The sequence below is a fragment of the Procambarus clarkii genome, chromosome 53 (genome assembly GCF_040958095.1).
Source record: "Procambarus clarkii isolate CNS0578487 chromosome 53, FALCON_Pclarkii_2.0, whole genome shotgun sequence".
In the NCBI taxonomy this organism is placed as follows: domain Eukaryota; kingdom Metazoa; phylum Arthropoda; class Malacostraca; order Decapoda; family Cambaridae; genus Procambarus; species Procambarus clarkii.
The window spans coordinates 30,764,698-30,791,899 of NC_091202.1; the positions used below are offsets into that span (position 1 = coordinate 30,764,698).

Consider the following 27,202-nt stretch of genomic DNA (forward strand, 5'->3'; position numbering starts at 1 on the left):
GGTCATGCCTCTTGGGGGTCATGCCTCTTGGGGGTCATGCCTCTTCTTGGTCATGCCTCTTGGGGGTCATGCCTCTTGGGGGTCATGCCTCTTGGAGGTCATGCCTCTTGGAGGTCATGCCTCTTGGGGGTCATGCCTCTTGGGGGTCATGCCTCTTGGGGGTCATGCCTCTTGGAGGTCATGCCTCTTGGAGGTCATGCCTCTTGGGGGTCATGCCTCTTGGGGGTCATGCCTCTTGGGGGTCATGCCTCTTGGGGGTCATGCCTCTTGGAGGTCATGCCTCTTGGAGGTCATGCCTCTTGGGGGTCATGCCTCTTGGAGGTCATGCCTCTTGGGGGTCATGTCACTTATTGGTTATGCCACTTCTATTTCATTACATTTCTTAAACTCATTTCCGTCATGAGCTTCCTGGTTGATACCTGGTTGATACCTGGTTGATACCTGGTTGATGGGGTTCTGGGAGTTCTTCTACCCTTCAACTTGCGTCCCATCTCCCTGGGCTTGTGGTGTGTGTGGTTCAGCTCGGTGCTAGTGATGTGCAGGCCCTGCAGCGTGGCGGTGAACACGGTGTGGTCATACGCTCGCAGCATGGCACATTTTAGCGTGCGGGAGTAGTGGTGGTGTGGTCGTGCGCATGCGGTGTGATTTTTTGACGGTGTGGTCGTACTGGTGTGGTGTTGACGATGTGTGTGTGTGTGTGTGTGTGTGTGTGTGTGTGTGTGTGTGTGTGTGTGTGTGTGTGTGTGTGTGTGTGTGTGTGTGAAACAGAGAGGGAGGAGTGAGAGTAAGAGAGGAGTGAGAGAAAGAGAGGAGTGAGAGAAAGAGAGAAGGAGAGGAGTGAGAGAAAGACAGGAGTGAGTGAATAAGAACGAGAGGAATGACTGAGAGAGAAAGAGATGAGTGAGTGAGAAAGAGAGGAGTTAGAAGAGTAAGTGAGAGTGAGAGAGAGAGAGAGAGAGAGAGAGAGACAGGGGGGAGGGAGGAGGAATATCGACGTATGAGCGTCAATAGGTGGTGCGTGAGTGTGGGTGCGCGCGGCGCGAGAGTATAAGGTGCGCGCGGGTTAGTGTGCCGTCGCCGCCCGCTTCGCGCCCAGCCCCGTCGCCCCCTCTTGGATGCCCCGTCGTGCCCAACACACACACACCCAGCGTATGGCGGGGGTGGGGCGCGCTGCCCCCGGGTCTTAGTGGGTGTGAGTGACGGTTGATGACCGTAGCCTGGCTTAGTGGCCTCGAACGAGTGACAGCCGGAGCCGCAGCGCCAAAGCTGGGGCTCACAAGATGGCCGCCACGGGCCCTACATCATCATTCTCCCATCATCCTCCCATCATCCTCCTGCTGCTGCTGCTGACGGTGTCTCTACACACAGGTGGGTTGCAGGACGGAGCCCACTCTGCCACTAACACCCCACAAGTTCACTCGTCCATTACACGCTCTCAAACCTCTCAATTATTGCTCCTATTCCGGGTCAACCCTCTCCATTAGTGGATTCATCCACCCCTTCACACAAGCTGTCATCCATCCACTAACATATCCTCACTCATCATCCATGTAAACATCCACTTTGTACGTGCAACTAAATCATTCAACACATTATAAACTGTCTTCCCACTGTTGCAATCACTCTTGCAATCATCCTAATGCAACCATACTCAATCCACAACGGCAAACACTCTCTCTCTCTCTCTCTCTCTCTCTCTCTCTCTCTCTCTCTCTCTCTCTCTCTCTCTCTCTCTCTCTCTCTCTCTCTCTCTCTCTCTCAAACATGTAATGCTCCTTCACACCCATGCAATAGCAATTTCACCCATGCAACGAATCTCTGACCAATGCAAGAATGATTCCGTCAATGCAATCAGCCTTTTCACCCCTTAAAATCACCCATTAATGGGGAAAGACGACTTCCCTTTCAATCAAAACATACTTCTCACTTGACAATGCAATCAATCTCTACACCCATGCAACCACCCCCTCCCCCCTCCACCTATACATGCCCCCCTACTCATGCATCCACCATTCTCACCCATTCCTCCATTTCCTGTGGTCACCCCTTTAACCCGTGCACCTGTTCCACATACCTATTATTGCTACCCAAATCAGTCATTTCAACCCATCCCCTCCTTCCCCCATACTGCAATCATCCCAGTTATTGATCCCAAACACCCACTGCAAGCATCCCAGTCATCCATCCCATCCACCCACTGCATGCATCCCAGTCATCCATCCCATCAACCCACTGCAAGCATCCCAGTCATCCATCCCATCCACCCACTGCAAGCATCCCAGTCATCCATCCCATCAACCCACTGCAAGCATCCCAGTCATCCATCCCATCCATCCACTGCATGCATGTTATCCATGCTACCCATCAACTATAGCAATCCTAATTATCCTCTCTTTTTCGCCAACTGCAATCCCCTTCCCGGCCCATGTAATCTATTATTTAATACATACCTCGCCTAAGCAATCACCCTTCCACCTATGTATCCTATATCCTAATCCATGTCCTCACCATCCCCCACTTCCCCGCTCTACCAGCAACCTGCTCTGCTAATGCAATTACTTCTGCAGTTACCCTCTCACCCGTGCAATCACCTTTCCCACACGCAATAACTATTTCGTCCATTGTTACAGCCCTTCGTGGCCATGTAAACACAATGACCCCCTCCCCACCCACGCAGAAACCGTTATTGAACCCATTGACAATCACACTCTCCAAAGAAACAAACACACACACCCCTGCAACCATGCAATTAGCTTCCTCTTTGCGATTGTCAAGTCTGTCAATGCAGTTATCTTTTCAGTCAGGCAACCGTCCTGCCCTATTCATGTAACCAATTTTACATGAATGACCACTTCCCAACACACACACACACACACACACACACACACACACACACACACACACACACACACACACACACACACACACATACACACATACATACACACACACACATACACACACACACACACACACACAGTTAGGGGGGACATGATCACCATATTCTAGATTCTGAAGGGAATTGATAGGGTAGATAAAGACAGTCTATTTAACACAAGGGGAACACGCACAAGGGACACAGGTGGAAACCGAGTGCCCAAATGAGCCACAGAGATATTAGAAAGAACTTTTTTAGTGTCAGAGTGGTTGACAAATGGAATGCATTAGGGGGTGATGTGGTGGAGGCTGGCTCCATACACAGTTTCAAGTGTAGATATGATACAGCCCGATAGGCTCAGGAATCTGTACACCTGTTGATTGACGGTTGAGAGGCGGGACCAAAGAGCCAGAGCTCAACCCCCGCAAACACAACTAGGTGAGTACTAGGTGAAAACACACACACACACACACACACCGCTACACATGCATCCATCCATCCACCGTACATGCCCAAAGACCCATTTCTCCATCTCTTACGATCACCCATTTATCTCGTGCACCCTTTCCTCTCATTCATTATTTCAACTTGAATCATCCCATTACAAACTGTAATAGTCACCAGGAATTAATCCCACCCCCATCCACTGCAATCATCCCATTATTCTATTCTGTCCATTGCAATTTTCCTAAGGATTTTTCATCCCCCTACCCATTGCCACCTTCCCATTTTCCATTCCACTCACTGCTAACCATCCCCATTTATCTATTCCACCCTACTACTGCTTTCATCCAAGTTATCTGCTTCATCCATCCATTGCAAGCATATTAGTTATCGTCTCGGATCCACTTTGCAAACAAATGCACTGATTTCACTTACAAGACTCCCCATATATCTCAACTTTCTCTCCCAGCTTCTCCTAGCCGCGACAGGCAACTATGCCAACCGCCCATGGCAGCCTTGTAATTGTAGTACACCTGTTCAACCAACCTCATTCACTCTGTACCTCTCATTCATTCATTCATTCATTCATACCCCATTGTTGTGTCTGCATTTTCCACGTCTGTAATCCTTCATTGCCTCATTACCCCTCATTTTCTAATGTTCACTCTCTAACATAGCCTCATATTCTCATCTTCACTGCCTAACATAGCCTCATATTCTCATCTTCACTGCCTAACATAGCCTCATATTCTCATCTTCACTACCTAAACCACCTTTGACTACCAAAGATCGTTGTCCTTCCCACCTATCAACCCCACCCATCCACCGCCTTCCCAGATTTCATTTGCAACCTGAAATTCATCATTCTGCCTCTTCAACCAATCAATCAATCAACCCAGCATAGTCTTGAATAGCCCTTGATCCATTAACTCCTAAGGAAAAGTGCGGCTCTTAACCTAGCCTCTACTTCTCCATTATCTTCCTCGGGACATCATCCCATCTCATCTTCTCCATTCCTCCATTCCCTCTCTCTATTATCCCCTCTTCCTCGTCTACAAATATCTATCTCAAACAATTACTATTTATCATGTTTTGATAAGTAATTGTGTAACCCATTCACAATATTAAACGGACTCTACACCCAGACACTCTCTCTCTCTCTACACCCAGACACTCTCTACACCCAGACACACTCTCTCTCTACACCCAGACACTCTCTACACCCTGACACTCTACACCCAGACACACTCTCTCTCTACACCCAGACACACTCTCTCTACACCCAGACACACTCTCTCTACACCCAGACACTCTCTCTACACCCAGACACTCTCTCTCTACACCCAGACACTCTCTCTCTACACCCAGACACTCTACACCCAGACACTCTCTCTCTACACCCAGACACTCTACACCCAGACACTCTCTCTCTACACCCTGACTCTCTCTCTACACCATGACTCTCTCTCTACACCCAGACATACTCTCTCTACACCCAGACACACTCTCTCTACACCCAGACACACTCTCTCTACACCCAGACATACTCTCTCTACACCCAGACACACTCTCTCTACACCCAGACACACTCTCTCTACACCCAGACACACTCTCTCTACACCCAGACACACTCTCTACACCCAGACACACTCTCTCTACACCCAGACACACACTCTCTACACCCTGACTCACACTCTACACACAGACACAATTTACACTGGCACACACTAAGGAGATTCGCTGCACAAGTACACACACTTCAAAAGTACACACTACACAGGTGCACACACACACACACACACACGACACCCCAAAGCACCATACTCGTCGTTTCCAATAACTGCGAATTTCTACATCCCTCACATTTGAGACAATTTCCTTTACGTCAATCAAACGTTTTATTTTTTCCTTTACGTCAGTCAAACGTTTCATTCCTTCCTTTAATCAAACGTATTCTTCCTTACTTCAAATACTCGTTTAATTCTTCATTAAAAATTTAATTTTTTCCTTCATTTAAACGTTGCATTCTTCCCCTCTACGTCAATCCGACGTTTCAATCTTTCCTTATTTCAGACTTAGAATATATTTCGAAACCTTTGCATCTTGCCTTAATCATGGCGGTGTTGCTTGCGTATATTAAATCGCTTACGAGCTTCGACACTTCACAACCCATGGATGTTGTTGTGGTGGTTATAAACAACCTCGTTATGTGCTTTGTTGCTCATAAACTGCTTAATATATATTGGATGAATTTACATTCGGGAAAGACCTGGGTAAATACTGGTTTGGAAATTGGGGGCTTGATCTTTTGGAACCAGTTAATATCTGATGTATTATGTATCCTCTGAAGTATTTTGTATCCTCTAACGTATTTTGTAACGTTCTGTAAGAGACATTCAGTTCTTTTGAGTTTTGTATGTACGCCTGTACTTACCTAGTTGTTCTTGCGGGGGTTGAGTTTCGGCTCTTGGGTTCCGCCTCTCAATCCGGTCCTGTGAGTCTGTACGTCTGTGGAATCTGTGCATATGTCAGTCTCTGAGATGTACCGTTCCTTTTCTGATAAAGATTTTCAAAATTTTTGGAAACATGGAGGGAACTGTACATAAATATATTTGGACTGATTAGACTATGCTTCAGACTAAGGCTTTAAACCATGGGCACCAGAAAAGGGGTTCAGACCAGGGTGGCTTAAAGAAAAAGATTTCATATCATAGTTTCAGACCAGCGGGGGCTTCATAAGAGAGTTTCAGAACATAGTTTCAAACCTGAGCTGTTCCGAGGCATTTTAGCTTTTCAAAGATTTGTAGTTTTGTTCTTCCAACCAACAAAATTCAGTTTGTTTCATTTGGGAAACCTTCTCAACTTTGGCTGGACATTTGTAAAGCATTTTTAACATTTAAAAAAAATCAGCCTGAAGCGTAAATGAAAGATTAGCCCATAACTACACGTAAGGTCGTAAGATCAAGTATATATATATATATATATATATATATATATATATATATATATATATATATATATATATATATATATATATATATATATATATGACAGTTCGAGGGGGTAGGCCACATGTTTGGGGCTAGCTTTTGGGAACGTGCCCAACACACCACACCACACCACACACACACACACACACACACACACACACACACACACACACACACACACACACACACACACACACACACACACACACACACACACCACACCACACACAAACACACACACATACACGCACATACACATATACACACAGACCGCGTGGCCCGCCTAGGGGCCTCGCGGCTGAGTGAACAGCGCTCTGGGGTCGTAGTCCTAAGGGCTCGGGTTCGATCCCCGGCAGCGGCAGAAACTAGTGGACAGAGTTACTTTCACCTTGGTACACCTGTTCACCTAGCGGTAAACAAGTATCTGGAAATTAGGCAGCTGGTATGGGCGGCTTCCTGGGGTTGTGTGTGTGTGTATTAAAGACATAATAGAATAAAAATAAATTGCTTAGAAAGGCGGTATCCAAGAGCTAATAGCTCGATTCTGCAGATACAAATAGTAAATACACAGCCTAGCAGCAAGAGACATAAAGACATAAACAGAGACAGACAAAGACAGAGAAACGGACAGATTAATAGAAAGAGAGAGACATACAGAGACAGACACACAGAGACAGAGATACAAGAAGGAAGGAAGGAATTATCAAGGGAAAGCGCCAAGCCATTACGGGTATATAGCACTGGGAAGGGGTCAGGATAAGGATTCGGGATGGGACGGGGGGAAGGAATGGTACCCCTACCACTTGGACGGTCGGGGATTGAACGCCGACCTGCATGAAGCGAGACCGTCGCTCTACCGTCCAGCCCAAGTGGTTGGAGAAACAGACTCTAGTTATTACAGGTGGAAGGAGAGTGCCCCGGGCACACCCAGGTACCCCCTGTTTCACGCTAAGGACAGTTAATTCCCTTTTAACATCTTTATCAAAACTAGAATTGCACTTTCGTGTGGTAGTGCGATACTTGGTGCAGAATCCACCTAACTTGTTACTAGAATGTGCCCGACTCTACCAACCCCCCCCCCCCCTCTCCCCGCCCTCTAAACAAAAATGCCCCCTACATGTTACCATAAATTGCATTTGTTCAAAATGGCCTCCTTGCAGGGGTTAATATTACCCCTGCAAGGAGTTATATTAATAGGTAACCTATACCTATCAACGGTATAGGTTAAGTAATAATTGTAAATAAGAAGCAATAAGATGCTTATCTTAACATACTAAGAAGGTTAGGTGAGGTCGGTGTTTTCTATGAAGCTTTTCAAGGTAAACTAAAATATTCACAATCAATTAGTATGTCACATATGCACTTATTAAATAAGCCCATATTGACTGTAAGCAAGTGCGAGAACGGGTTGCCTCTTGACCGTCACTGTGGGTCTCGTCGTTCCTCGTCAGAGAGTGACGAAGCCACTCTCTGACTTCGGTTTGTTAGGGAATTCTTTGCGCATGTTAATGCTATTTTTTCCGTTTTCTTCAGCCTGCCTTTCAAGTTTGGGCAGTAACCTCTTGTGAGGTAATGTATTTGCGTGCGTGTGTGCATGCGGGCGTGTTTGTATGTGTGCGTGTGTGTGTGTGTGTGTGTGTGTGTGTGTGTGTGTGTGTGTACTCACCTAGTTGTGTTTGCGGGGTTTGAGCTCTGGCTCTCTGATCCCGCCTCTCAACTGTCAATCAACCGGTGTGTGTGTGTGCGTGCGCGCGCTTGGGCATAAGTTGCTGAATAGCAAGGGATTCAGAGATAATGATTTTTGTCTGAAACAAGCTTAATCAATGACACATGAAACATGAAACGACAGAACGAGACATAATCCTTCATCACTGTGTCTCGTTCTGTCATCAATAGGCAGAATCCCTCGCTGCTTCCATGCTAGGATCTTGAGGTTATCTTGAGATGATTTCGTGGCTTAGCGTCCCCGTGGCCCGGTCCTCGACCAGGCCACCTTTTTGTTACACCCCCAGGAAGCAGCCCGTAGCAGCTACCTAACTCCCAGGTACCTATTTACTGCTTGGTGAAGAGAAGCAGCAGGGTGAAAGAAACTCTGCCCATTTGTTTCCGCCTCCACCGGGGATCGAACCCGAAAATTCAGGTTCCTTACTGGTTATTGGCTTATCTGGCCCAACGGAACCTTTTAGAGAAATGAGAAGGTTAACGAACTCAAGACGGGACGAAGATTTTCAATTCGGATTCTTTTATTTTCATCTTTTTTTAAGCGTTACCTAAATGAGTTCCTCTTTAAGTTGTCCACCAAAGAAAAGCTTCCCAAGTAATATTTTACTTGGGAAGCTTATTTTTATTTTACCAAGTATATTATTCGTAGGAATAGAAATTAACGAAAAGGTCACTCAACCTAATTGTGAATGAATGGAATAAGTGATTAAGACAAGTAGAGAGATATTGTTGAGAGATACCAACAGACAAATAATACATTGTTTTAAATACATGACATCATAAACAATATACTTTAAAGAATGACCGTCCTCTTTTGTTTCTGTCTCTCTGTCCAAAGTTGAAAGCCAGACGCTTGTGGCTAGCCTCAACCAAATTGACAAAATGGAATAGTCCAAGGTACGGGATGAACATAGGCTGGTCGCCAGAATTCAAAAGCGAGTGCCATGGTCAGATTTAGACCCCAACCACGACGATTTTCAGGCACTGCCCTCCACCGGCTACACACACTTAAATACTTTGAAAAAATTATATAGCCATTATTTTTTTTGTTCCTATAGTAATGTTTTTAATTATTCATTGATCTCGATAAAATTAATAGAAACTTCCTGCTGTTCATAATCTGCCCGTACTTGCATAAAATAGACGGATTCTCTCTGAACTTAAAAAGGTTTCCTTAAGCCACGCCCACTTTCTGAGAATAAAAGAGGGTAACTAATCTATTTTTAATATTTCAAACGGCTAAGCTCTTCTCACCCACACATTAGACAATTATATTTTTGTTATGAGACAGAGAGACAGACGCAAAAACAGAGAGAAACGGTAAAGAGATGGATGGCATAGATGGAGTAATTGATGGATAGAGTGATGGTTAGGGGAGGGAACTATCAGGAGAATGCGTCAAGCCATTACGACTATATAGCACTGGGAAGGGTCAGGATAAAGATTTGGGATGGGACGGGGGAAAGGAATGGTGCCCAACCACATAAAGAAGAACCTAATAATTAAGAAAAGAATAACAAAGTCCAGAGTAACTGGGAGTAATTAGCTACACTCTTGTGCTTTTGGAATAGTTTGTGTTTATTTTTATTAAAGTATTTTAATTTTTCGGATCTATTAATTACCGTTATGTTCTAGCAAAATTATGTATAAAAAAAATATTGCTAAATTTTACATCGTAAAAAAAACTATATGAATTCCATAAAAATTTGTCTTTAAAGATAAAGTAAATATTATTTGTAAATAGAACTTTAAAATAGTGAATTAGAAATTGATTTAAAAATCAATTTTATAGCATTCTGAATGAGGTAATAGACATAAGGAAGAGTTTACACTGGCTCTGTACTAAAGCGCTAATGGTTCAGTTTACCTTAAGTGAAGGAAAAAGCAACGCTCAGTCTAATGCTCTTCTTCCTCCTCTTAATTACTGCCTCTATGGCCGCAGACCCTTTGACTCGGGACGCAATAGTCTAAGTTTATTTATTTAAAAAAATTGCTTTTCGGATTATTAAAGGCATTCATGAGAGGATATGTGCTCATTGAGAGGATATATCAAGCTCTTAGTGGACTGAGAGGATATGTGGCGGTAATGTGAGGATATGGGTAATAGTGAGGGCATATATATATGGTGATAATGAGTGGATAGGGGGTGATAGTGGCCATTGGTCACTCCATGGATCCTGTTATACCCCTTTCACCTCCTTTCCACATTCTCTTCCACCACATCCCTCCCTCATTCTCCCCGCCTCCTGTATACCCATATACAGGAGGGATACTACTGGGTTTACCAGTAGTTGCAGCATACTGTCTAACGACTCATATCCTCTGTTTTCTTAGCATGAAAGGGACACTGCAATTGCATAGCCATTGCCAAGACGGCCATAGATTGTCTAAATGATGCACAACATGGCAACGTCCCTTTTCCTATATTGTGTAAAGGAAGGTTATATGGCAATTGCTATATAAATATTGCTATATCAAGCCCAAACTTGCCAGAATAAGTTTGGGCTTCATAAATGAGGTCTAATAGGCCACTGAAAGAAAATGTAATCCGGTGCTAAACACGGTAAACTTGTCTTTGAGAATGTAAGGAGTACCTTATGAAACGCATCTCTAGGCGTCAGACTATAATAAAGTGTGAAAATGAACTTTAGAGAGTTAATTTTTCAACTTCCCTCGACAGTAAAGAAAAACATAAGAAATATTGAGAAGATTCGTGTTAGAATCACTAATTTTACCCTTTCGGTCATATTCATCAACATATGTTTACAAGAAAGACTGCTACCACAATATATTATAATATATTGTGACTATTATTAGTTTTCTATTGGATATTTTCCATTCTACGCAAATATCTTCTTCACTCTGGAGGGAGAAGAAACACTACATCTTTCCATTTTGTTGTTCGACGTTTCGTCAGCATTGTGACATCTTCAGGAGTTGAACTGACACAGCTATACTGATCTTACAAGGAGTTGTTGTTGTTTTAGATTCAGCTACTCGGAACAAAAGTTCCAAGTAGCAAGAGCTATGGTGAGCCCTTGCTACTTGGAATGTCTACCTCAATGTCTTGTTGGTGTTATAGATTCAGCTACTGGGAATGAAGAGTTCCAAGTAGCACGAGCTATGGTGAGCTCGTAGTGGACTTACCTGGCACAGGAGCGGGGCTGTAACTTGTTCAATGTCTTATGAATCTAGACACATGTAAGTGTGGGTACACCTCGCTCGACAATTCACCTAACCCCCTTAATCGTAGGGAGCGGCGAAGGACAGGGCGAGGTGGTTGCCTTACTCCGACTTCTAGCTGTCCGCGAGGTCTTCCCTCTTCCCATCTTCCCTCTGGGTCAATGGAGGACCATCGAACAGTTGTATGCTCGAAGTCGAATTCATCTGGATGTTCATTACTGGTGTCAGCTCCCGAATGAACACAGCCTCAAGCGTAGGATGGCTCCTACGGTCGTCGGTGTATGTGATTATTGTCGTATCATTCGCTCTGTCTTGGCGATTCAGGATGGTTCGAGAATTTTCCATAATACCTTCCTCTTCCAAATGAAGAATGAGACGTCTACTCTGTGTATTCGTCGTATGTCCAATGTTCCATGTATCCTGTTCTCACGAGTACCTGTTCTTCTCTTGCCTACTATGTTCTCCTGCTGCCTACCATATTCTTTTCCTCCTTGAGTTCCGCACCTCCTCGCTCGTATCCTCTGTTCCCAGTCGTTCTCGCTCTCTTTCCCTTCATCATCAGCCCCTCTCCTTTATCTCTTCTTTGACACTTTCTCTTGCAGTTGCTCTTACATCTCTTATTTTGTGATAATTCCTTACGCTCTTATTTTTATCTGGTCTTGTTTATTGTCAGTCCTCTTTATCAACGCTTCTTTCTCCCTCTCTTGCTCTCTCTCTAATTTATTTCCATGTTTCCAAATTTCTGATTATAATTGGAATCTCTCTCTCTCTCTCTCTCTCTCTCTCTCTCTCTCTCTCTCTCTCTCTCTCTCTCTCTCTCTCTCTCTCTCTCTCTCTCTCTCTCTCTCTCTCTCTCTCTCTCCCTCTTTCTCTCTGTATTTCATTCATCAACTACACCTTTCTCTTCCCATATTACCTCTTTACACGGGTGGAACACGAACAAGGGGATACAGGTGGAAACTAAGTGCCCAAATGAGCCACAGAGACGTTAGAAAGAACTTTTTCAGTGTCAGAGTAGTTAACAAATCTTATGGATTAGGCAGTGATGTGGTGGAAGCTGACACCATACACAGTTTCAATTGTAGATATGATAGAGCCCAGTAGGCTCAGGAATCTGTACACCAGTTGATTCCCTGGAAACACAAACCGAAACTGTCTCTATTTTCCGCTTGTTACAACTTGAAATAAAGTTGTTACATCTTGGCTTAACGTGTTTATGACGTATTAGAACGTTGTTACAACTTGCTATATTGGTTGTTATAACTGGTTAGGTGGTGTTAAAACTTGCTCGAACGTTGTACCAACGTCGTAGTTTCGGTGTGTGTTTGGTGGATTGACAGTTGAGAGGCGGGACCAAAGAGCCAGAGCTCAACCCCAGCAACCACAACTAGGTGAGGACACTTCATGCTCTTACGCTTCTTTCATACTGATTTATTTCCTCTTTATTGTCTCCTTCATCCTATTTTTTTCTCTCTTCTAATGTGTGCGCTGTTCCCTCCCACCCCTTTTACCATCATTCTTTATTACCCTTCACTCCCCATCTTTATTACTCTTTCCACTCCATCGTCATTCTCCTCTCCTCACCCACACACATTCTCTCAAAAATAAATATGGTTCTTTCACTCTTAATCTTCTTCTCTTCTTCTTTGCCTCCTAAGTTTACTCTCGCTAATTCTTTCTTTCCTTGTGTCTTTAAACCTTCTTTACTTATTTACTCAAGGTGTTGATTTATGGAATTTTGGCTCACATTTGCGCTTTTCTCGTGTTTAAGCAGTTAGCTTGTTAATGGTGACTGGTGTAGTTAGCTTGTTGATGGTGACTGGTGTAGTTAGCTTGTTAATGGTGACTGGTGTAGTTAGCTTGTTGATGGTGACTGGTGTAGTTAGCTTGTTAATGGTGACTGGTGTAGTTAGCTTGTTGATGGTGACTGGTGTAGTTAGCTTGTTGATGGTGACTGGTGCAGTTAGCTTGTTGATGGTGACTGGTGTAGTTAGCTTGTTGATGGTGACTGGTGCAGTTAGCTTGTTGATGGTGACTGGTGCAGTTAGCTTGTTGATGCTGACTGGTGTAGTTAGCTTGTTAATGGTGACTGGTGTAGTTAGCTTGTTGATGGTGACTGGTGTAGTTAGCTTGTTGATGGTGACTGGTGTAGTTAGCTTGTTGATGGTGACTGGTGTAGTTAGCTTGTTGATGGTGACTGGTGTAGTTAGCTTGTTGATGCTGACTGGTGCAGTTAGCTTGTTGATGGTGACTGGTGTAGTTAGCTTGTTGATGGTGACTGGTGCAGTTAGCTTGTTGATGGTGACTGGTGCAGTTAGCTTGTTGATGGTGACTGGTGTAGTTAGCTTGTTGATGGTGACTGGTGTAGTTAGCTTGTTAATGGTGACTGGTGTAGTTAGCTTGTTGATGGTGACTGGTGTAGTTAGCTTGTTAATGGTGACTGGTGTAGTTAGCTTGTTGATGCTGACTGGTGTAGTTAGCTTGTTAATGGTGACTGGTGTAGTTAGCTTGTTGATGGTGACTGGTGTAGTTAGCTTGTTGATGGTGACTGGTGTAGTTAGCTTGTTGATGCTGACTGGTGTAGTTAGCTTGTTGATGCTGACTGGTGTAGTTAGCTTGTTGATGGTGACTGGTGTAGTTAGCTTGTTGATGGTGACTGGTGCAGTTAGCTTGTTGATGGTGACTGGTGTAGTTAGCTTGTTGATGGTGACTGGTGCAGTTAGCTTGTTGATGCTGACTGGTGTAGTTAGCTTGTTAATGGTGACTGGTGTAGTTAGCTTGTTGATGGTGACTGGTGTAGTTAGCTTGTTGATGGTGACTGGTGCAGTTAGCTTGTTGATGCTGACTGGTGTAGTTAGCTTGTTAATGGTGACTGGTGTAGTTAGCTTGTTGATGGTGACTGGTGTAGTTAGCTTGTTGATGGTGACTGGTGTAGTTAGCTTGTTGATGGTGACTGGTGTAGTTAGCTTGTTGATGGTGACTGGTGTAGTTAGCTTGTTGATGGTGACTGGTGCAGTCAGCCTGTTAATACGACCTTCATCCTTGTGAGGGGCAACTGACTTCTCCATTCTTCTCTCATCTATTGTTTTATCTCTCTTTTATTGTTTTAATTAAGAATAAGGTTCATAAGAGCTGTCAAAGGACTTACCTAGTGAAGCTGCAAGCCAGAGCTGTTATCTTACCTTAATTTATCTGAAGTCTGCTCCTAGAAACTCATTTATTTCGTGAGAATGAACTTTGAAACTATCACATAGGGATCTATCATATAAGGAACCTGGTGAAACTTCAAGCAAGAGCTGTAATCCTTCCTCAGAAGGATTACACCTGTAAACCTACTCCTAGAGGCCCATTTATTTCATGAGTCTGATATATACATCAGTAGGAATAGCCTTTATTCATTAACAATATTAGGTAACAATCATATAAGGAACAGGATGAACCTGTAGCCAACTGTGTGCCAGAGTCTTCATGTGATCAGTTGACCTGATCTCCCGTGTATCAACCTGTTGAGTGAACAAGTTCCAGATGTGAGTCAGCCTAGATTTATAAAGTCTCCGTGGCGTAGTGGTTAAGACATTCGCCTGGCGTTTCACGAGTGCTTTGTCCTGGGTTCGTATCCTGGCCGGGGAGGATTTACTGGGCACAAATCCTTAACTGTAGCCTCTGTTTAACCCAACACTAAAATGGGTGCTTGGTTGTTTAACAATTCTTCGCGGGGTCGTATTCCAGGGAACATAGGATTAAGGACTTGCCCGAGACGCTACGCGTACTAGTGGCTGTACAAGAACGTAAGAACTCTTGCATATATAAATAAATAAATACAAAATAAATAGGAGTGAATTATCGCTGATGGAGTGATGTTCTTGAGAAAGACACTTCCAGCAGGAGACGGTTGAAGGTTGAGAGCTTAGTTCTGCGGATATCAACTACTGGTAGTCCACGGAGTTGGGTCAGGGGGAGAACTTTGAGGATCTTGGCCTTGTATATAACAGTAAGACCACCACCGTCTCGACGGTGTTGCAGGCTCTGATGTTCAGACCGTTCCCACCAGACTTGGTCAAGACTAGAGATGAGCCTTCTTGACTCTCTCTCCACTTTGTCCAACAGTCTGATGAATGATGGGGGGCAGGCGATCCAGGAAATGGGTACATACTCAAGATGAGAACGAACTTGTGCTCGTTTTGCATCCCTTGCTGTCAAGAAAATGTGAAATGCGCCGTAGTGCTGTAAGTTTCCTGGCTGCCTTTTTAGTTAGGTTATGCACGTGGTTTTTCGTTGTCATTGAAGAGTCGAACTTCATTCCCAAGATGTCAGTTTTATCTGTGAACTTCATGGTTTGCCACCCACTTGCAGGCCCGTCCGATCTGCCATGTGTAGTCTAGTTATCATCATTGTTTGAGTATTCTCGGCCGAAAATGTGATCTGCCATATCCTTTCCCAAGGTAGAAATCGGTGAATGTTGGTGGTTGATGAGTCTTGCAGCAGTTGGCATTTCTTCCTTTCTGTATATGAAGGTCAGAGTTAGGAATGAGACGAAGTAGATCGTTGATATAAACATTCCACAGCAGAGGGCCAAGCACACTACCCTGTCGAACACTGGCACCTATTGAGTGGCTTTCGGATTCTGCTCTATTGAGGACTGCCCTTAGAGTCCGTTGTTGAAGATAGTCTTTTTTAAACTCTTAAGAAAAAGCCTGAGATGCCTAGTACTTGCAGCTTCACTACTAATTCAGAGTGCCAGTCCCGATCAAAGGTTCCTGCTGTGTCTAGAGCAACAACACAGCTCATCTTGGACTCATCCAGTGACTGATGCCACTTAGTGGAGAGAGATTTAACAAGAGATCAGCAGCAGATCGGCCTTTTCTAAAACCATACTGTCGATCACATATTAGCCGATGATAATCAAAGAAATTATATAATTTGCTAAGCAAATAATGATTCTAGGATCTTGCCAATAATGAAGAGTAGTGACATTGGTCTATAGTTACCAACCACTGAGCGGCTCTTCTTTTTGTGTACTGGAAAAGGGGCCAGTCTGCCTTCTTCCATAAGGAGGGCCCCATTCCTTGAGCTTGGCAGAGTTGGAAGAGGCACGTGAGAGGTGGAGCCAACTGGTCAGCACAGCTGCTCAGCTGGCCCTACAGCTTAGCTTGTGTCTAGCGTGTTAAGTAGATGGAGAACTTCAGGCTGCTGTATAACCACTTCAGTCAACCTAGACACAGTGCTTGGGGCAAGATGTGGAGGCTGACGTTCAGCATCAGGGACCTGCATCTTGGCAGCAAAGTGGTTTGCCAGTAGATTAGCCTTCTCCTGATTGGTGGTCGCAACAGTTCCTCTTGGTTTAGAGGCGAGATTGGGTCCTCAGATGAGTGTCCCTGTCGGTCCTTCACCAGGGACCACCAGACCTTGCAACTTCCATATGCAAGTTTTCTTCGAGTTTCGGATTCCCATCTGGATATAACCCACTTTTGAACTTCTTTCATTATTTGATAAGATTGTCTATGAATGTTTCTGAGTCTCTCTTTCCCTTTCTCTCTCTCTCTCTCTCTCTCTCTCTCTCTCTCTCTCTCTCTCTCTCTCTCTCTCTCTCTCTCTCTCTCTCTCTCTCTCTCTCTCTCTCTCTCTCTCTCTCGTCCCCCTCAATCTCTCCCTCCCCCTCCCTCCCTCCCTCCCTCCCTTCCTCCCTCCCTAGAAAGTGTGTAAAAGTCTTATATTTACGCAGCCGCAGTGAGGCAAAAGCTCCATTAACAGCCAGCCAGACAGTCCTCCCCGGACACAAAATTAAACTTTACCGCCCGAGTATATGTTTACTTTGGCAATGCTCTTAGTAGCCTTCACAACCCTAGTGTGGGCGAGCACCAGGGCAGAGGTTGTAAGGTCCTCTGGCGTGTGGAGATGGCTTACCGCTATACTTATATATATATATATGAACAGAAACTCTTTCCTTATGAGAGAATTGAACTCAAGTGGCCAGCCAGGACACTAACCATTACACCACAGTAGATTATTAAAAGAACTGTAAGTCAGGCGGTTATTCTACGACTACGGCGCCCAATGACGCCAGTTAATGGCGACAGATTAGACAGTCGTTCTCCCTTTGTGGTTTACAAGGGAGCCCATAAACAAGTTTACAAGTTTAAACCCTAAATTTGTGGTTTATGCAAGTGTGTGGTATATATGGGCTCGAGTTTTCCCTAGTAAGTATGATTGAGTTGGGAGAACATATGTATAATCTGTGACCATTAGCTGGCGTTATTGGAAGCTAATGGTCACTGCTACTTGGTTAGTCTGGGGGTTCAATTCTTTCATAGGGGAAGAGTTTCTGTGTTACAGCTGTATGGGGGGGCGCATGTAATCCCCCATAGCTTATATGGGGGTTACAGCTTATGGAGGGGGGGCACCTCACACAATTATCCACTCTATCGATTTCTTGTCTCGATCTACAGGTCGAGAGGCCTGGTCGAGGACTGGGCCGCGGGGACGCTAAACCCCGAAATCATCTCAAGATAACAGAACACATGTATCTTGAGGCTAACTGTCTAAGATAATATTATCCCCCTAGATCCTTTACACGTTGTTTCTGTTCTGGGAGGTGATTAGCTTTCTTTCAAACTTTCTTTCAAACTTTTTGAAAGTTAGAAAGCTTTCTAACTTTCAAACGTTCAATCTGATTTGGATAACGTGATTTCTAGTTTTTCTAAACTAGAAACTCATGTGAGTTTTTGAAACTTTCAAATTCTGAAACTCATGAAACTTGTCTAAACTCAATCTCATGTGAGAATGAGTACTGGTACAGGGAGAGTACCTTCTCTGTCTCACACACGTGGACAGGAATTATAAGGCATGAGTGAAGACGGGGGAAAGGCGTCAGAGGAGGGAAGACAAGGATGGAGTGGACGGGTGGACGGGTAGGGGTGACCGGGAGGGATGTGGTTAGACGGGCAGGGACGGGGGAGAGGTGACAGGTAGGATGGAGACAGGTGGTAAGGTCATTACTCCCTGTGTTTTAGTTCGTGTCTTTCTGCCTGCCTCGGTCTGACATGCCTCACTCGTGGACCTTTTATATCGGAATGTTTTCATTGGCCCGTCGCTGGGGTATGATCTTTGCTGCTGCTGCTGCTGCTGCTGCTGCTGCTGCTGTTGCTGTTGCTGTTGTTGCTGCTGTTGCTGCTTCTGCTGCTGTTGCTGTTGCTGCTGCTGTTGCTACTGTTGCTGCTGCTGTTGCTACTACTGCTGTTGCTGCTGCTGTTGCTGCTTCTGCTGCTGTTGCTACTGTTGCTGCTGCTGTTGCTGCTGCTGCTTCTGCTGCTGTTGCTACTGTTGCTGCTGCTGTTGCTGCTGCTGCTTCTGCTGCTGTTGCTACTGTTGCTGTTGCTGTTGTTGCTGCTGTTGCTGCTTCTGCTGCTGTTGCTGTTGCTGTTGCTACTACTGCTGTTGCTGCTGCTGTTGCTACTGTTGCTGCTGCTGTTGCTACTACTGCTGTTGCTGCTGCTGTTGCTGCTTCTGCTGCTGTTGCTACTGTTGCTGCTGCTGTTGCTGCTGCTGCTTCTGCTGCTGTTGCTACTGTTGCTGCTGCTGTTGCTGCTGCTGCTGCTGCTGCTCTCTCCGCACCGTGGAGGAAGTGGCGGGGGGGTTGTTTTCCCACTTTGCGTCATCATGGTTTTTCAATCTCCTTTGCTTTGATACCCCCTGCGTTCTTACTCATAAAGACAGGAGATGTTTATCTTTATTAATTTGCGTCACTGGGCCACTATAGTTTCAAAACATCGAAAATAGGGATGCTAATAGGAAGTAACCTGCATGGGGAGCTGCGACAGCTCTAAGTCGAGCAGTGTCATATGGTGTTGTTGACAATATGAGGCGTGCTAAAAACAAATTATTTTTAACTAAATACACGAGCTCCTCAATATATGTTAGAAAATTTATAATATTACATTTTTAGAAATCTGTCCTAGTGGCCTAAAATCAAGGCATTTAGCTAGGTTAGGCTAGGTTTGGTTAGCACTTTGTACTTGGCCCTTTGTTGCCGCTTCGTCATTGCATGCACAACCTATCGCCGTTAATAACATGTACATTACAAGTTACAGCCCCGCGCCTGGGCCAAGCCAGTCCCCCTACGGGATCACCATAGCCCGTGCTACTTGCAACTTTTTTCTTCCGAGGAGCTGTATCTACAACAATCAACACTAGTTACATCATCAATTCCCCCTCGTCAATCTCCCCCCCCCCCAATCCCCCCTCAATAACCCCCCAAATCCCCCCCAATCCCCCCCAAATCCCCCCCCCCAATGCCCCACCCCTATTCATACTAGCACCAATAGTTTATTAGCACCGTTGTTACTCATACTAATAGTACCATCAACAAAACTTGGAACCACTACAACCATATCAACTCCAAAACAACCAATTAAAACCCAAAGAAGCCTTAGACCATGAGGTTATATTAACTTAATCACTTCACTGCCCTCAACTTCCCAAAAAACTTTTGGTAACAAAGAAGAAAAGTTATAATTAACTGGGACCTTAGTCATGTAGGGATCTATTGAAATAGATTTACAGAACATCTACCCACAGACGGAACACGTAAGGAGACGATGTTGTTCTAGGTTCAGCTACTGGGAATAAAGCGTTCCAAGTAGCACGGGCTATGGTGATCCCGTAGTGGATTTTGAAAAGCGACGAGCAATGTCGGTATCCCAGCTAGGTCTAGTCAGGTGCAAGGAAGCCCAACCACTTGGGCTGGACGGTAAAGCGACGGTCTCGCTTCATGCAGGTCGGCGTTCAATCCACAACCATCTAAGTGGTTGGGCACCACTCCTTCCTCCCCCCCCCCCACTTTCCCGTCTCATCCTAAATCCCTATCCTGACTCCCTTCCCAATGCTATATAGTCGTGATGGCTTGGCGCTTTCCCCCTGATAACTATATCTTTTAATGCGACGAAATTAGAAAACGGGACAGGAATACTGACTGTACCGTTTGAAGAAACAGTTCTCTTGAACAAGTCCCCATTCTCCCTTCAAGTTTAAGTATGTTTATTGAGATAAGAAAGAAATACATCTCAAAGGGATAGAGTAGCTTAGGCTATTTCTACCCCCTCCCCCTCATTCTCCCTTCCCCATTGGTTGCCTGGTACACGAAGGTTACCAGGTATTGACTACCTGCCATCTTGAAATTCTTGAGATGATTTCGGGGCTTTAGTGTCCCGCGGCCCGGTCCTCGACCAGGCCTCCACCCCCAGGAAGCAGCCCGTGACAGCTGACTAACACCCAGGTACCTATTTTACTGCTAGGTAACAGGAGCATAGGGTGAAAGAAACTCTGCCCATTGTTTCTCGCCGGGGCCTGGGATCGAACCCAGCACCACAGGATCACAAGTCCAGCGTGCTGTCCGCTCGGCCGACCGGCTCCCATAGGAGCCATAGGTACAGGGGTGAAGCCATTACATCGGGTCGTGTATTTGCTTGAGAGATTGGTGTTGTATTTGACTGGAATATCAAATTAGTATTCTGTCAGTCACTCTTTCTTCGACTGTAAAAAGAATCAGCAGTTAAGAATCACCCCATTAGAAAATGAGACCTTGTTAGAGATGCAGCTAAGACGCTCTTAGTAATTAATTTTACTTGTAATTCTTAGTAATTAATTAATTTAATTTTAATTAATTACAAATAATTACAATGATTGAACAATCATTTATATGAAATAAATTTGTAAATAAATATATGGGGGGGGGGGTAATTTTAAATATATGTACAGCAGGACCTTGACACACTCGAGGAGTGATCAAGCAGATTGTTCCTGGAGTTTAGTTCCAATAATGGGGAAAGAGAAGGGAAGGGAATTATCAGGGGGAAAGCGCCAAGCCATTACGACAATATAGCACTTGGAAGGGATCTGGATAAGGATTTGGGATGAGACGGGGGGAAAGTAATGGTGCCCAACCACTTGCACGGTCGGGGATTGAACGCAGACCTGCAAAGTTGTCTACCCCATAAATGGAAGGTACTCGTACACCCTTTACGAGTGCTCAAACAAGTGGATTACACTTAGAGGGAAGAAGTTGGGGAAGCCACCTCCACCCACAACTTTAAGACCAGATTCTGAATTTGAAGGTCAGAATAGTTCAACTTTAACCCCACAGGGCACCCAACAAGGCAAGCAGGCGGGGCATATATTGTCTTGTTTCACTGTTCGTACTTAATAGGAAACCACCACAGATACGAAAGCACTACAAGTACCCCCACCACCACCACCACTACCACCCTTATCATCCCCCATCATTCCCCACTATCTGATACCATCACTACGACCCCAATCACCTATCTCCCGTCCCCTCACCCCCATTCCCCTCCCCATTCCCCAGCATCTTTACCCCACCTTGGCCCCAACACCTGAAAGAGAAAAGGATGCAGTGCCTAATTAAAAACACCTGTAATTAAACAGGGTGTGTCAGAGGTTGTGTAACACCCCCTCTCTTCACCCCCCTCACCCACTCTCTCCACCCTCCTCCCCCACCCACTCTCTCCCCCTCTCTCACCCACTCTCTCCCCCTCTCCCCCACCTACTCTCTCCCCCTCTCCCCCACCTACTCTCTCCCCTCTCCCCCACCTCGTCAAGCTGCTCCAGGCACTCCATATTGATTATTGAATCTCAACATCTGTCGGCGCTAAGGTTGATATTGCTGGATCTCACAGCAGGCTCTCCGACCTTGCAACTTTTCCCTGCCCTCAACCCACTTTGGCTCACCACATCCTTGCCCACTTTCCTCTCTTCCAACAATTTATTCTAGGGTCTAAAACCTGAGGAAATGTATGTAGCCCACTACGTCACTGAGACGCTTTTTATACAGCCACTAACCTTACTCAACACAAACTGACGCAGCCCTACCTAACTCATCCTAACTTAACTCATCCTAACCCAACCTAACTCATCCTAACCCAACCTAACTCATCCTAACCCAACCTAACTCATCCTAACCTAACTCAACCAAACCCAACCTAACTCATCCTAACCTAACTCAACCAAACCCAACCTAACTCATCCTAACCCAATCTAACTTATCCTAACCCAACCTAACTCATCCTAACCTAACTCAATCAAACCCAACCTAACTCATCTTAACCTGACGTCAACTACCCCATCCTAAGTTAATCTATCCTTTCCCAATCTAACCAACCCAACCCCAGCCAAACTCAACCCAACTCATTTTATTCTAGCAAACCATTCCTAACCTTACGAGGTGCATCTCAGTATTCACTATTGAATGAAACTTCAAATACGTTGATGCTCTCAAAATTCTGCTTCAATGACTGTAATTTAGAGAAAATAAATGTTCAACTGAATCATTTAAAAAAAGTCAACAAAAATAATGTTCGTCGTATGTGTGACATCAAACAGTCTTGATATTTTACAACAATCTGGTGATATTTCTAATTCTCTCTTGATCAATCGTGATCAATCAAGATTGATCAAGTGGATATATTAATCTCCCCCTAAATTAAAATAAATTAATATTTTTAATCGAGAAGGTCTGATTGTTTATATGTCTTATCCAAGGTTGGAGGCCAGGCGCTTTGAGTTAGCCTCGCTCGACTTTGCATGGTGACTAATGTAGGGGAGTTAGCCAACATGGACGGGTCTTTGTCAGTACCATTACTCTTATTAACAGGCGTTCAGATCCCATATGCATTAATATACTTGGGCAGCAGACATTCTTTTATGCATATTTGATTTAATATAACTGCGTTGCTGGTGGTGTTCTTACTGTGTAAGCTTTGTATACTTCTATTATCTTAGTATCAGTCTTGAGAAGAGCAATCAAGTTACCAAACATTCATGGAAGAAAAACTCTTAGTAATTATTGAAGGAGGTATTTTCTACAACGTTTCGTTCCTCTAAGGAACATATTCGGATAAAGAATGAAAACATGATGTACATCTTTTGGTTAAATTCACATGAGAGAGTCGAAGATGTGTGGGTCCGGGTACGGTAGGGTAAAGTTATAGGGACAACTAACATAGGCAAATAAGAGGTGGGTTAGGGCCAATCAAATGGGGTCGGGGCAGTCAAACATTGGGTAAGGCATTGGGTAAAACTCTAGTGGGGCTTCAGTAGAGACGTCATTATAGAGTGATGTTTGGTGAAGTCTAGGTCTTAGTGTTGGCAAGGAAGCGAAGTCGTTACTCTGTATATTTAAGGTTGTTCTCTTTTCTCTTGTAAGCATTGCTTCCAGGATTTTGTAATCCTCTTTGGCCAGTGGTAGAGACCAGGATTTTTGTATTATATACCAGCATGTTCCTAGTGAGTGTTGTGTTATGTATACTTTATATGTAGTGTATGGAAAATTATCTCGTGCTAAGCGATAAAACAAACAGAAGCAAACTGAGTCAGAGACGACGAAGGGAACCACACCATTTAAAAACTTGAAATTCACTAATAAAACAAACTCGTGGAATGTCAAGAAGCATATACATTTAACATTTAAAACATCTATCAAACCGGAACTGAAGAGTAAGCACTACTAAGTAAACACACACACACACACACACACACACACACACACACACACACACACACACACACACACACACACACACACACACACACACACACCTGGAGTATGCAGCCCCAGCATGGAGTCCATATCTAGTCAAGGATAAGACTAAACTGGAAAAGGTTCAAAGGTTTGCCACCAGACTAGTACCCGAGCTGAGAGGTATGAGCTACGAGGAGAGACTACGGGAATTAAACCTCACTTCGCTGGAAGACAGAAGAGTTAGGGGGGACATGATCACCACATTCAAGATTCTGAAGGGGATTGATAGGGTAGATAAAGACAGTCTATTTAACACAAGGGGAACACGCACAAGGGGACACAGGTGGAAACTGAGTGCCCAAATGAGCCACAGAGATATTAGAAAGATCTTTTTTAGTGTCAGAGTGGTTGACAAATGGAATGCATTAGGGGGTGATGTGGTGGAGGCTGACTCCATACACAGTTTCAAGTGTAGATATGACAGAGCCCGATAGGCTCAGGAATCTGTACACCTGTTGATTGACGGTTGAGAGGCGGGACCAAAGAGCCAGAGCTCAACCCCCGCAAACACAACTAGGTGAGTACAACTAGGTGAGTACACACACACACACACACACACACACACACACACACACACACACACACACACGGGAAAGGGATTGAGAGGGGGGAAGGAGCACCTTTTCATTTCAATCTTTTCACCACAGAAACCTTCCGACGGGCAAGCGAGAGCTGTCAGTGCGATTTTGGTGGGAGGGGGGAGCTGGGAGGAAGAGGAATTGGATCCTTTTTCAAGAGGTTCCGCTCCTGTCGACGCTCCCAGCGAAGGATCAGGATATGGATGTTTACTGAGAGACTGCATTAACGCCCAGAGGTGTGGAAGAGGGTAGGCATGATGGCTGCCAGAGGGGGGGGGGAGAGTGTGTCTTAAGACATGTAAGAGTGTGTCTTGAGACAGGTAAGAGTGTCTAGAGACAGGTAAGAGTGTGTTTTGAGACAGATGAGACACATGTGTAAATGAACATGTGTAAATGAGACACATGTGTACATGAACATGTGTAAATGAGACACATGTGTAAATGAACATTTAGGAGCTGTTTTCACTAAATATAGTCTCCATTTCTGTCAAACCACTTGGGCTGGACGGTAGAGCGACTGTCTCGCTACATGCAGGTCGACGTTCAATCCCAGACGGCTCACCAAGTGGTTGGGCGCCATTCCTTTCCCCCGTCCCATCCCAAATCTTTATCCTGACCCCTTCCCAGTGCTATATAGACAAAATGGCTTGGCGCTTTCCCTTGATAATTCCTTCCTTCCTTCCTTCCATTGGCAGTCCCCGGACTATCACCCTGCAAAGTTTGGTGAGGCTGGGCTCTAGCGCCTGGCCCCCAGCCTCGAACACACACACACACACACACACATTCTCTTTTAAAGAAAATAGAAGCGGTATTCGGCTGTGCCTGGAATATTCCCTCTCTCTCTCTCTCTCTCTCTCTCTCTCTCTCTCTCTCTCTCTCTCTCTCTCTCTCTCTCTCTCTCTCTCTCTCTCTCTCTCTCTCTCTCTCTCTCTCTCTCTCTCTACACCCTCATTCCAACCCTCTTCACCCCCTTTCCCTATTTCCCCTGCCCCTCGTCGCTCTCCTTTTTCACATTCCCTCTTCTCCCCTTTCTCCCTACCCTCCCCCTCTCCTTTCTTCCTCCCCCCTCACTTCCCCCCCTCTTCCTCCACTTCCCCTCCTCTCCGCCTTCTCTCAAAAATCTTTTAATTAAGAAGTTCTTAAACACTGTAAGTACTATATAGGTCTCTTAGACTTGTTATTATTATTATGAAACACTCTATGAGAAATGCCTAAAATATTTCACACTTGACTCCATGAAATCGCATAGGGTGGGGGTCGCTGTAAATTCTAAAAAATTCTTAAAGCATTTTGCTTAGATCCATCCCAACCAGCCTATGTCAGTCCCATACCCCAGACCATTGTCCCTGAAAATTTGAGTGAGGCTAGCCCGTAGCATCTGGCCCCCGTTATTGGACAGACTAACGGAAAGACGAGTTGTATGGGGGCCAAGATGTCGTGAGCTCATTCGATCCGAGCTCAGTCTTTCTCGCAGCATCCACCATCCCCAAGAGAGGAGTAGCGATGATGCTCCAACAAGCGACTATAGACTGACGTGCTCTGGACCTGCCCTCGACCTACCCCCAGCCTGTAATGGAATGTTTTCCTCCTCGGTGGCTTAATTGCAGCATTTCTGAACCCGACTTTTGTCGTGTTCGGCACGCAGGTAGCGGAGGCTCGTGTGCTCGGAGCGGTCTCGCCTCTCAACACGGATTTAAGTTTTCTATTCATAATTTTGTGCTGGTCTGAAGCACCGATAGATAAGACGTTTCTTCACCCCGGGATTATAATTTGTATTTTTATTTATTCTTATTTTGTATATATACAAGAGTTCTTACAGTACAGTCTACACTGTATTTCTGAACACTTAACTGATATTTAACATCTGATGGCTCGCTAATTATTGTGTTATCTTTCCTATATCATTGTGAAGATATCTGAATGCTTTAATTCTTCAGGTGAAAAAAATAAATAAAGTGCTAGTTGCATTTACAAGTTCCAGGAGATGAACGTGTAATGGCGCATTTTATATATTTGCAAAATTTAAATTTTCGTTATTTGAATTTAGATTTTGAATATTTAAATACACGAAAACGGAGAGGGAGTAGAGCAGTGGTTCGTGCATGCAATCAGTCAATCCAAACCCCAAGACGAAAACAGGTGTTACAAGGACAACAGGTGTTGCAGGGACAACAGGTGTTGCAGGGACAACAGGTGTTGCCGGGACAACAGGTGTTGCAGGGACAACAGGTGTTGCAGGGACAACAGGTGTTGCAGGGACAATAGGTGTTGCAGGGACAACAGGTGTTGCAGGGACAACAGGTGTTGCAGGGACAACAGGTGTTGCAGGGACAACAGGTGTTGCAGGGACAACAGGTGTTACAAGGACAACAGGTGTTGCAGGGACAACAGGTGTTGCAGGGACAACAGGTGTTACAAGGACAAAAGCGACACCTTAGAACAAATAGACACGTACGATCCTCCTTCAGTGGAAATGTTATCTGTTTTCCTCTTGCAACATTTTCATCATTGCTAAACTTATTGGCATGGTAGTATTACAGCAGTGTAGGCTGAGGTCGTCATTGTAGGCTGAGGTCGTCATTGTAGGCTGAGGTTGTCATTGTTGGCTGAGGTTGTCATTGTAGGCTGAGGTTGTCATTGTAGGCTGAGGTTGTCATTGTTGGCTGAGGTTGTCATTGTAGGCTGAGGTTGTCATTGTAGGCTGAGGTTGTCATAGTAGGCTGAGGTCGTCATTGTAGGCTGAGGTTGTCATTGTAGGCTGAGGTTGTCATTGTAGGCTGAGGTTGTCATTGTAGGCTGAGGTCGTCATTGTAGG

The 27,202-nt window shown here is 44.8% G+C and overlaps 1 protein-coding gene across 2 annotated transcripts in view; it reads left to right on the forward strand.

The window, feature by feature from the left end:
- Nucleotides 1-1,154: 1,154 nt before the first annotated feature.
- nAChRbeta1 (nicotinic acetylcholine receptor beta1) overlaps nucleotides 1,155-27,202 on the forward strand; it is a 146,108-nt gene continuing 120,060 nt past the window's right edge. The window contains exon 1 of one of the 2 annotated variants that reach the window (XM_069304852.1): nucleotides 1,155-1,368. In XM_069304852.1, coding sequence (XP_069160953.1) covers nucleotides 1,281-1,368 — 88 coding nt within the window. In that variant the 5' untranslated portion in view covers nucleotides 1,155-1,280. The remainder of the gene's footprint in view (nucleotides 1,369-27,202) is intronic. The other variant, XM_069304851.1, reaches the window with a different exon arrangement.